General features: G+C 45.4%; 1 protein-coding gene across 6 annotated transcripts in view; it reads left to right on the forward strand.

The window, feature by feature from the left end:
- Positions 1-1,748: 1,748 nt before the first annotated feature.
- Positions 1,749-12,587, forward strand: part of PMFBP1 (polyamine modulated factor 1 binding protein 1) — a 136,800-nt gene continuing 125,961 nt past the window's right edge. For 3 of the 6 annotated variants that reach the window (XM_077288541.1, XM_077288538.1, XM_077288544.1), the window contains exons 1-2: positions 1,749-1,873; positions 3,245-3,363. In XM_077288541.1, coding sequence (XP_077144656.1) covers positions 3,334-3,363 — 30 coding nt within the window. In that variant the 5' untranslated portion in view covers positions 1,749-1,873; positions 3,245-3,333. Of the gene's footprint in view, positions 1,888-3,244; positions 3,364-12,587 lie in introns of all 6 variants that reach the window. The other 3 variants (XM_077288539.1, XM_077288542.1, XM_077288543.1) reach the window with 2 other exon arrangements.

Genomic DNA, 12,587 nt, shown 5'->3' on the forward strand with positions numbered 1-12,587 from the left:
GAGACATGGGCAGAATGTAGATACGGGGCATGATTGGAGACACGGGGCAGAATGAAAGACATGGGGCAGCATTGGAGACAGATCGTGCAGGATCATGGGGCAGGATTGATACGATGGAGACTGATGGGGCAGGATGGGGAGATCATATGGGGTAAAATGGATACTCATGAGGGCAGGATGGGAGAACATATGGCTGAAGCCAGGAATGAGATAAACGGGGCCAGGATGTGGGATATTATTACTGCAGTGATGTATTTATTTTATTTTTTGAGTATACTGTCTTAAATGGGGGGGGGGGGTTGCTCCTGTTACTGTGTAGAGTGACACTATGTCGCCTTTTTTTCTTCATGTGGTGTAATGTAGAAGTTGTGAAAAATTAAGTAATGTGTTCTACAAGCGGAGCTCGAGATAACTGTGTCATTTCCTGCAGAGACGAGTCCTGGCTGGATGAAGTGATGGCGCTCTGTGCTGGATGAAAGATGAAGGACTTCACCTAGAGACGTCACTGGTGAGTCAGTGTTACCTATACACTGACACTATACACTGTATACTATATACAGAGGTCCTGTGTACAATGTCACCGGTGATCACTGTATTACCTATACATTATATACAGAGCTCCTGTGTATAATACCACCAGTGATCTCTGTATTACCTCTACACAGACACTGCATACTAAGTACAGATCTCCTGTGAATACTGGTACTTATGGTGATAGTATGGTGGGTTTTTTTTCTTCCTAAGGCTACGTTCACATTTGCATTGTGCAGCGCAGCGTCGGCGACGCAACGCACAACGCATGCAATAACGCATGCAAAACGCAGCTTTTTGTGACGCATGCGTCCAATTTTGGCATGATTTTTGGCGCAAAAAAAACGCAACATGCAGTGTCCTGTGCGCCCTGACGCTTGCGCCAAAAATGACGCATGCGTCACAAAACGCAAGACAACGCATGTCCATGCGCCCCCATGTTAAATATAGGGGCGCATGACGCATGCGCCGCTATCCGTCGCCGAACCTGCGCCCGACGCAAATGTGAACGTAGCCTAACTGAAGGGTAAATTGACTAGATCGATGGATGTTTTGACAAGTTATAGTTTCACACAGCAACTATTTTTCTGGAATAATCTGGTTCAGGTATATGATGACCCCTGTCGCATGACCCCGTCACATGATCGGGGGGCCCACAGTGTCTGAACAGCCCTGGGCCCTGGCTACCCTTAATCCATCCCTGGCTGCGTACATTCACCCCCTGTGTAGAACGTGTACATGGCGCCTGCGCACATTCACCCCCTGGCTGTGTAGACCGTGTAGATGGCGCCTGCGCACATTCACCCCCTGGCTGTGTAGAACATGTAGATGGCGCCTGCGCACATTCACCCCCTGGCTGTGTAGAACGTGTACATGGCGCCTGCGCACATTCACCCCTTGGCTGTGTAGAACGTGTATATGGCGCCTGTGCGGCTGTTAGCAGCTTTCACCTCCTTCCTCATCAACCGTTTACAGCACAGTGCAGCTGTGTGAGCGTTGCCCTGGCAACAGTGCGACGCTTTCATTCCCTCTCCACCAACCTTCTTTTGCTTACTTCTCATTGGTTGGCTTTCCCGTCACTCAGCGAGTACTACTTTTCCATTGGCCGGTCTCACCCCTCTGGCCGGTTACTGTAGGAAGCCGTTTCCTAGGCGACCAGACGTTTTACCCTACCGCCGGAAGCGGGAAGGAGGAAGTGACTTGTGATTGGTCAGTGAGGCCGGAGCAGTGAAGGGCGATTGGAGAGTTTTCCTGTCAGTCTTCCGCAGCGGGCTGTGTAGCGGGTTAGGATGCGCTGCGGTGAGGAGCTGAGGAGAGCGTGCCGCTGCCGCCTGCAGGGACGGTGAGAGGCTCTGTGTATGTGGTGATATGCGGTGACCTGCGTTATTTCTCTGGGGTGCTGCAGTTTTGGGGACCTTGTGTAATTATTTGTTGCCATAGTAATAAATGGCGGCTGAACAAACGTTTGACTGACACTTTTGCAATACCCAATGTGTTATGTGCCTTATAGGTGGGGAAACCTGGCAGGTAGAGGGGTTTAGTAGCCCCCTAACTGCCGTGTCAGTCATTTTGCACAAAGGACAACTAGTCCCAGCCTCATTAATGTGGCTGTCACTGTTGGCAATGGCATCTAAGAGGTTAAACTGTGGTTTGAGAGAAGTCTGATTGCAGCAGTTAGACCTGGGGGCCGCCTGTGCTGCACAGACCGCGCCGTATGGAGCAGGGTGGGCACCAGATAACAGCCAGGCAGGGTGGGCACCAGCTCTCGCCCCCGTGTTTGCCTGATGCTGGTGAATTTAGCAGAACTGCAGAGGAGGGTGGTCTGAAGTCACTAATGCTGGGTAATATGTGTGCTCTGTCGTGATGGTCAGACGGCGGTGGTGCGGGCTCAGGTTAGTATCCGAGTTCTGACTGCCAGTCTGATCCCTGCAGGGGCGGGCACATCATTGTTGCAACATCTGCGATGTAAGGGGGCTCCTAGTCTCTGACTCCTATATTGCTGTTGCTCAGGGGCCCTTTTCTGTTTTTGTCCACCCCTGTTCCATGATACTGGAAGTTTGGGTCATAACACTGGCAGTCAGGCCAAGAGTTGCAGCTGTAATATTGGTGCTTAAAAGCAACCCACATTGCAGCCGTAATTATACTTAGGACTCAGGCTCATGTCGTCTGTGAAAAAATCAGACCCCACTCAGATGACACCCATTATCACTGATAGTGAAGGTGGAGAAACTTTTTTTTTTTTTTTTACATTTTTTTCCCCTTCATCAGTAAAAATAAAAAGAAATTGGCGAAATTCTGTCCTTTTTTGTCATACGTGCAAAAAAATGTGATGTCTCCCCATAGTGACTGATCGCAGCATGGACCAGTCAGGTCCATTTCATCGGTCAGGCTACTTCACTCCTCTATATATCATTCTTTTCCAACCATTCTTGGACTGTGGATCCCTTGATTCATTCTATACCTTAATTTTTAGGTTAGGAGAACACCGGTCTCGTGACAAAGGGTCCCAATGTTGCAAAAGTGGCGATCTGACAGGAATATGGTTATCATAAACGAGACAGATTTCCATTGAAACAGAATCTGATAAGTCAGTCCTCTATCGAATAAATCCTCTACCACTCAGATCCACTATATGATGTGGTGCTCAGTTACATAAGTGGATATAAGTGCCAGGAAAGTTCTCTGTAAGTCATGTATATTTCTAATTTTTCAGCCAATGACCGGTCCATAACTCAGAAAAGCCAGAATTCTGTCCAGGACTAAGGAATATTTTACTCACCGCTGGTTGTAAAGAAGAACATCATGGAGATCGGCAGAGACGATGACTCACAGGTCAGTACATGATGTGCCTACCAACCAAGACCATGTGTTATTAATCAGCATTGATACAAAAGACAAAGTGCAGGCCGCTTTGCAGTCAGTAAATGGATTGTTCATCCCGGATGCATGTTCCCTGGAAAACCGATGCTGTACCAGCTTACAGATGATAGGAAAGTAGAATCCAGCAATGTTTTGGGTGTTTTACTCTTTATAAGGCAGAAGAAGGTTGAGAGAAGAGATTCCACAGTCTGGGGTTGTATTCTGCCAGAGAGGTAGTCTGGAATATGTCACATCTGTTACTACCTCTCCTGCAGGGGAATACAACCCCGACTATCGAATGACAAGTGACCCTACCTTCTTTCCTTTCAGCCTTCTCATGGCTGACAAAGGTCACAACACTTTAAACGTTGCACTTGAAACACTATTCTGTCATCTGCATGTGATGTGATTGTTGGATTTGATTGATTGATATCTAGTGCTGAGCAATGTGCTACTCCTCTACAAGTTGCTGTATTAATCAGCTTTATTGATTTATTGGAATCGTATTACTCATGTCAGCCTAGACTGTTTACAGACGTTTCCTGGGACTTTAAAGTGGACCTGTCAGATCCAAAAGTAACATCAGCACAGTAATCTACCTGTAATGATGATGACTTCTTTACCTTTAGGGTACGTTCACACAGGACTTTTTTGCTGCTTTTTTTTGCTGCTTTTTTTTATGCTAATTTTCAGCTGCTTTTTACAGTACCAGTAAAGCCTATGAGATTTCAGAAATCTCATGCACACACGTTGGTTTTTTGTTTGATCAGTTTTTTCTGCTTTGCTGCTTTTTTTGGACATAGGGCATGTCACTTCTTTGGGTACGTTCACACAGGACTTTTTTGCTGCTTTTTTTTGCTGCTTTTTTTTATGCTAATTTTCAGCTGCTTTTTACAGTACCAGTAAAACCTATGAGATTTCAGAAATCTCATGCACACACGTTGGTTTTTTGTTTGATCAGTTTTTTCTGCTTTGCTGCTTTTTTTGGACATAGGGCATGTCACTTCTTTCAGCGTTTTTGCAGCGTTTTTGCAGCGTTTTTTCACCCATTGACTTGAATGGGTGATGAAAAAAACGCTGCAAAAACGCTGAAAAAACGCATGTAGCATTATTTGCTGCGTTTTTGTGCAGAAAATCATGGCCAGCAGGAAGGGATCTCACAGCCAAGAGCTTAGGGGTGTGGTTAGTGAGGTGTGAAGAGCCATTGTGAGCCATTGTGAGGTGTGAAGAGCCATTGTGAGGTGTCCTGTTTGTGATCTATTGTGAGGGAGTTCCTGGTAGTGAGGTGTGAAGAGCCATTGTGAGCCATTGTGAGGTGTCCTGATTGTGATCTATTGTGAGGGAGTTCCTGTAAGTGAGGTGTGAAGAGCCATTGTGAGCCATTGTGAGGTGTGAAGAGCCATTGTGAGGTGTCCTGATTGTGATCTATTGTGAGGGAGTTCCTGGTAGTAAGGTGTGAAGAGCCATTGCCAGGTGTCCTAGCAGCTGAAAATTGGCATAAAAAAAGCAGCAAAAATCTGCAGCAAAAATCTGCAGCAAAAAAGTCCTGTGTGAACGTACCCAAAAAACGCACCAAAAACGCACCAAAAAAACGCACCTAAATTAGCATAAAAAAAGCAGCAAAAAAAAAGCAGCAAAAAAGTCCTGTGTGAACGTACCCTTTCAGTGTTTTTGCTGCGTTTTTGCAGCGTTTTTTCACCCATTGACTTGAATGGGTGATGAAAAAAACGCTGCAAAAACGCATGTATCATTATTTGCTGCGTTTTTTGTGCAGAAAATCATGGCCAGCAGGAAGGGATCTCACAGCCAAGAGCTTAGGGGTGTGGTTAGTGAGGTGTGAAGAGCCATTGTGAGGTGTGAAGAGCCATTGTGAGGTGTCCTGTTTGTGATCTATTGTGAGGGAGTTCCTGGTAGTGAGGTGTGAAGATCCATTGTGAGCCATTGTGAGGTGTGAAGAGCCATTGTGAGGTGTCCTGATTGTGATCTATTGTGAGGGAGTTCCTGGTAGTAAGGTGTGAAGAGCCATTGTGAGGTGTCCTAGCAGCTGAAAATTGGCATAAAAAAAGCATCAAAAATCTGCAGCAAAAATCTGCAGCAAAAAAGTCCTGTGTGAATGTACCCAAAAAACGCACCAAAACGCACCTAAATTAGCATAAAAAAAAAAGCAGCAAAAAAAAGCAGCAAAAAAGTCCTGTGTGAACGTACCCTTATATTACAAATCTGTGACACCATTGTCTTGTAATCCATTGGCGAGTTCTTATTCATATGACCTCTCAAGTGCCAGGGTTGGTCTGCATTTACAGGTCTCCTGCCACTTTCACCATTGGCACTGTACAGCGAATAACCTCTCACTCTGTGACCTGCTACCCCAGTCAACTTGTGCGGACACCATTATTGTGCAGTAGCGTCGTAATGAGGTTGTAAGAGCCAAACTATCCATCCACCAAGGAGTGATGGTGCCTGCACGATATGTCAGTCTCTGGGACCTGATTTCCCTGTGAGATCTTGCACTGGGGCGGCATTCTTGGGGAAGCTTTTACATAGATGGATAGACCGGTTCCCGCATTAAAATTAGGACACTGCTGCGCATGTGCTGTTTTCAGAATGACATGTTCTGGACAAGATGTCAGCCAGGAAGGAGGTCACAGAGAAGAGTGACCTGTCAAGAGGCTGGAGAAATGGAAGTGTAGACCAAGCCCATTCAGCTGGGGGCTTAATTGCATAAGAATTTGCTGATGGATTACAAGACGATGGAGACACGTTTTGTAATATAAAGGTGTGCAAGTAATAATCATTACAGGAACTTTAATGCTGTTATGTTAGTGTCTAAAATTCTGCTGACAGGTTTCCTTTAATCTTGATGACCTTATATGAAGCCAGCAATATTAAATTTGTGGGTGTCCGACTCCCCACACCGCACCAAGATGAATGAAGTGGACCCTGTTGGTTGTGAAGTAGCACAGCTCAAGTTCTCTCCCATACAAGTGAATAGAAGTGAGATTGTAGTACCATTTATAGTTGCTGAGTCACTTACGCCTGCGCCTACAATCACTGATCGTTGAGGATGTGAAGAGTCGCCTACGATCACTGATGGGTGAGGATGTGAAGAGTCGCCTACGATCACTGATGGGTGAGGATGTGAAGAGTCGCCTACGATCACTGATGGGTGAGGATGTGAAGAGTCGCCTACGATCACTGATGGGTGAGGATGTGAAGAGTCGCCTACGATCACTGATGGGTGAGGATGTGAAGAGTCGCCTACGATCACTGATGGGTGAGGATGTGAAGAGTCGCCTACGATCACTGATGGGTGAGGATGTGAAGAGTCGCCTACGATCACTGATGGGTGAGGATGTGAAGAGTCGCCTACGATCACTGATGGGTGAGGATGTGAAGTCGGGTCCCACAAATCATTATAAATCTCCTATTCCAAAGATACATTAACAATGTTAAAATCCGGGAAGCATTTACCACAGTGGTGACCGAACTTTGTCCTTATCTGATCGCTCAGCAGTGCATGTGGTTTTCAGATTCCATTCAGATTGTACAATCAATTAGTGCTTTAGCCCCAATTTTACAAAAAAAATCATTTTATTTTATTTTTTTTGTATAATTTTGCAGTCATTTCAGCAATGAGACAACTATGTAGCCGATACCTTATTTTTCTTCTGTCTCAACGGCTGAGATCACTGGTGCTGTTAACTCACACTGGCTGTGCACTTTCCCACTAGTGTGTAAAACATGTTCTGTAAGGCCGGGTACACTTGTGGTGGGACTGTAGAATTTTTAGACTATTTGTGGACCCCATTTTCATTTTTATAACCCTTCTAATATTTGAAATAATTGGCTATATTAGTCTTTATACCTGGATGTATGTATATTGGCACATGGAGGATGCATCTGAAAGCGCGCATTATGTTGAAGGCCACTCATTAGATGGCCTTATGTTTAAATATTAAAAATGACAAGATAATTTATCAATTTGGTCAAGTCAGAGCATGCCTGGTTCTGGATGACTGGTCAGATCTCTCCTGGGTGTACTGGTGTGTGTTAGACATACGGTTTCTTACATGCAGACCTGCATTCCTCTTTCCCAATCTTCAGCCTCTCATTATCTGGTGGTGAGGCAGATAGTTGTATAGCTCTGTCTTGTATATACATGGCTTGAATGCTTCACATAATTGGCCTGCCAGAGATAAGAAAAGTGTTATACACCGAGAATTCTTACACGATGGCAAGACTCCATCTATGTGATAATTGAATCCTTCCTAAAAGGGAGTCATCGGCCCAAACTAAGAGTATAAACTTATCACACAGCCTTGTAGGGGATATAGCCTCCTATAAAAATCACACCTTCAGTGATCTAATCGCTGCCCCCATTCTGCAGAATCTGAAGTTTAATCAAATATGCTAATTAGGGTGCACCCTGGGCTGCCCCAAGAGATTGTAGCATTGTTTCGCCCACAGGTTTTGCATGTCCCTTGCCGCCTTTACCGGTGATTGATAGTGATGAGCGAATATACTCGTTACTCGAAAGATTTCAAAGATTTTTTAGTGCTCAGAAATTTTGTTTTTCTTGCCGCAGCTGAATGATTTACATCTGATAGCCAGCAAAAGTACATGTGGGGGTTGCCTGGTTGCTAGGGAATCCCCACATGTAATCAAGCTGGCTAACAGATGTAAATCATTCAGCTGAGGTGAGGAAAGTTAAATATCCGAGCATTAAAAAATACTCGGAGAACACCCGAGCGTGCTCAGGAAATCTTGAGTAATGAGTATATTCGCTCATCACTAGTGATTGACACTGCTGGCGAGCACTGTCTACAGAGAAATTCAGGCAAGCCAGTGCTGCCATTCACCAATGAGGGAGGCAGGGACATGCAAAAGCGGTGGACGGAACAGTGCACTGACCTTGGCTATACCCAGGGTGCACCATAATTAACATATTTGAACAGACTTTAGTTTCTGCAGAACAGAGGCAGCAATTAGAACATTAAAGGTGCAATTTACACTTTTTTCTCTCTTCTTTCTCTTCCTCCTATTTTTTTAAATTTTCCTCTTTATTTATTTTCCTCCTCTTTATTCTGTTACCTTTTTTTCTCTGTCTCCTTCTTCTCATTTCTCGGTCTCCTTTTTCTCATTTCTCGGTCTCCTCTTTTCTCTGTCTTCTTCTTTTTTCTGTCTCCTTTTTTCCTCTGTCTCCTTTTTTCCTCTGTCTACTTCTTCTCCTTCTCCTTTCTGACTCCTCCTTCTTCTTTTTTCTCTTCACCTTTTTTTCATCCTGTCTTCTCTTCTTCCTCTGTACTTAGTGTATACTAATTCCACTTTTTTGTGGAATTATATACTTAACAAAAAAAGTGAGAAACAACTGAAATGATGTCTTATATTCTAGGTTCTTCAAAGTAGCCACCTTTTGCTTTGATTACTGCTTTGCACACTCTTGGCATTCTCTTGATGAGCTTCAAGAGGTAGTCACGGGAATGGTCTTCCAACAATCTTGAAGGAGTTCCCAGAGATGCTTAGCACTTGTTGGCCCTTTTGCCTTCACTCTGCGGTCCAGCTCACCCCAAACCATCTCGATTGGGTTCCGGTCTGGTGACTGTGGAGGCCAGGTCATCTGGCGTAGCACCCCATCACTCTCCTTCTTGGTCAAATAGCCCTTACACAGCCTGGAGGTGTGTTTGGGGTCATTGCCCTGTTGAAAAATAAATGATGGTCCAACTAAACGCAAACCGGATGGAATAGCATGCTGTGGTAGCCATGCTTGTTCAGTATGCCTTCAATTTTGAATAAATCGCCAACAGTGTCACCAGCAAAGCACCCCCACACCATCACACCTCCTCCTCCATGCTTCACGGTGGGAACCAGGCATGTAGAGTCCATCCGTTCACCTTTTCTGCGTCGCACAAAGACACGGTGGTTGGAACCCAAGATCTCAATTTTGGACTCCTTAGACCAAAGCACATATTTCCACTGGACTAATGTCCGTTCCTTGTGTTCTTTAGCCCAAACAAGTCTCTTCTGCTTGTTGCCTGTCCTTAGCAGTGGTTTCCTAGCAGCTGTTTTACCGTGAAGGCCTGCTGCACAAAGTCTCCTCTTAACAGTTGTTGTAGAGATGTGTCTGCTGCTAGAACTCTGTGTGGAATTGACCTGGTCTCTAATTTGAGCTGCTGTTAACCTGTGATTTCTGAGGCTGGTGACTTGGATAAACTTATCCTCAGAAGCAGAGATGACTCTTGGTCTTCCTTTCCTGGGGTGGTCCTCATGTGAACCAGTTTCTTTGTAGCGCTTGATGGTTTTTGCCACTGCACTTGGGGACACTTTCAAAGTTTTCACAATTTTTCGGACTGACTGACCTTCATTTCTTAAAGTAATGATGGCCACTCGTTTTCTTTAGTAGGACTATCAGCAGTGTATCCACCAGACTTCTGCACAACTGATGGTCCCAACCCCATTTATAAGGCAAGAAATCCCACTTATTAAACCTGACATGGCACACCTGTGAAGTGAAAACCATTCCCGGTGACTACCTCTTGAAGCTCATCAAGAGAATGCCAAGAGTGTGCAAAGCAGTCATCAAAGCAAAAGGTGGCTACTTTGAAGAACCTAGAATATAAGACATAATTTCAGTTGTTTCACACTTTTTTGTTAAGTATATAATTTCACATGTGTTAATTCATAGTTTTGATGCCTTCAGTGTGAATGTACAATTTTCATAGTCACGAAGAGCCATTTTCCTCTGCTTTCTTGCACTGGGTCTGTTCTTTTTTTTTTTTTTTTTTTTTTTTTACTAATATCTGAACAACGTCAGCAATCAATGCCTTAAATTTGCAATATCCATCTGGTTGTAAACCACTTAAATTGAGTTTATAAGACAGTCCATAAACTGTTATACAGCTCGCTGTTACTGCTGTGAAGAGCGAGTCCTATTATGTGGCTGGACATCGGCAAAGAGCAACATTTAGGGTCTACATGGTCGTAATATAGTTTTGAAAATTATAGTACATTTTTTTTTTTTTTTTTAATCCGTGCAAACTTGTTACAAACTTTTGATTTTTTTCACATTAGTTATTAAATTAAGTTTAGGAAATAAATACCCGCATCCTTAGCTAGGCAAAAACACAGATATGCTACATTTATATACAGTTGAAACTGGAAGGTTCCATACACTATATAAAAAGACGCATCTGCATGTTTCTCTCAATAACTGATATGAAATCAGAATAAACCTTTCCTGCTTTAGGTCAATTAGGATTATCATAATTATTAATATTTGCCAAATGCCAGAATGATGAGAGAGAGAGAATATATTAAGGCATTTTTATTACTTGCTGTAAAGTCATTTCATTACTATTTGGTACAATTGCCTTTAAACTGAATGACTTGGGTCAGATGTTTGGGATCTCCTCACAAGCTTCTCCATGCTTCACGGTGGAAACCAGGCATGTAGAGTCCATCCGTTCATCTTTTCTGCGTCGTACAAAGACACGGTGGTTGGAACCAAAGATCTCAAATTTGGACTCCTCAGACCAAAGCACAGATTACCACTGGTCTAATGTCCATTCCTTGTGTTCTTTAGCCCAAACAAGTCTCTTCTGCTTGTTGCCTGTCCTTAGCAGTGGTTTATTCAGTCGCCATGACAGCACAACGAGAAAGGGGATCCGCCTTTCAGGGACAGGAAACCTACAGACATAAAAGGGCGGTACCTCTCTCCCGCATCAGTTGGTTTCCTGTCCCTGACAGCGGAACCTCTTCAGGCAGGCCTTAAGAAGAAGGTCGAAGATAAGAAGAAATCCCACTCCTGACAGGCCGATGCAGGTAGCGGGGGTCCCTTACCTCGGCCTGATCAGGATGCTGGAAGCACCACACGGCAGGGGGACTGTTTGTGTCGGTGACAGCAGGAGGAAGCAGTCTTAGGAGGATGGGCTGACTTCTGTGGTGGGCCGCAATCGTACCTTGTGAGTATGGGGGTCTCTTGTTTCTTGGTGCCGCATCTGCTGGGGCCTCTGGAGTCTGTCCGCAGCTTGCGGTGGGTGTCCGCGTCGGTCCGGGGGGTGCTTCCATCCTCGGCCGCACGTCTGCTCGCAGGGCCGCAGTTGCGACCGAAAGGGGCGTGTCCAGATGACGCGGCCGGGCATGCGCAGTAGCGCCTTTCCTGCCGGCGGCGCTCCAGCGTCTGGGTCGGGTTTAGCCTCAGGAGGAAGCGGCGTTCTCACTGGCCAACAGCGGGGGCGCGGCCCGGGAGAGAGAACCAGACCCTATTGGTATTCGGTACCGAACACGCCACCTGGAGTTCCTGCTGACCCCCATCCGGGGGCGGTACCCTGGGGGGCTTACTTAAGCGGTGCACGAGGGCTGCAGGGTGTTCCTGTCCATTGTCATAATGGAGTCGCCGGAAGGAACACCGCAGCTGAGCAGACAGCAGCAGCAGCCGCTTCAGCAGCTTCGGGAGTCGGAAGGGCCTCAGATAAGCTCCCAGCGACGCTCTAGTGGCAGTAGTCGCGCTGGTGGAGCTAAAGGGGCTCAGATGTCAAAACCAAAGTCCTCAAGCCGTAAAGAGTCACCGGGTACGAAGGACCCCCCAACTACGGTACCACTCGTTGCTGGGCTGGGTAAGTGATCTACGTGGAAGTTCACTTACTGATTATTGTTCCCCTTATATTCCCTCTCTCCTTACTAGGGGAGGAAATGTTTCACTAAAGCCAAACATAGGCAGTGTGCCGAATGTGCAGAGCCACTTCCAGATGGACATAAGAGGAGGTTGTGTAGATCCTGTATACAACACTTAATAGAGGAGGAGGCTCCTGACCTTACTTCTACGCTAAGAGAAATGGTTAGGCAAGAAGTCAGAGGTTCCATGAAGTCCAGGTCTCATAAAACTGATGCCAAAAAAAGGAAGGAAGTGACATCCCCAGTATCAGATGTAGATTCAGACTCGAGTGAACTGAGTTCAGGTTCCCTTCCGTCATCTTCCTCCTCAGGGGATATGGAATCTAGTCGGGCCTGTCTGTCACTTGATAGGATTAACCACCTGGTCAAAGCGGTCAACAAAACGATGGGGATTGAGGAGACCCAATCAGAGTGCTCCATTCAGGACATAATGTTCAAGGGTATAGATCGGAAATCCCGAAGGTCCTTTCCAGTAGTGGATAAGATTAAGTCTCTGATTTCAAGGGAATGGAAAAAACCCGAGAGGA

Source organism: Ranitomeya variabilis, chromosome 2 (assembly GCF_051348905.1).
Source record: "Ranitomeya variabilis isolate aRanVar5 chromosome 2, aRanVar5.hap1, whole genome shotgun sequence".
Classification (NCBI taxonomy): domain Eukaryota; kingdom Metazoa; phylum Chordata; class Amphibia; order Anura; family Dendrobatidae; genus Ranitomeya; species Ranitomeya variabilis.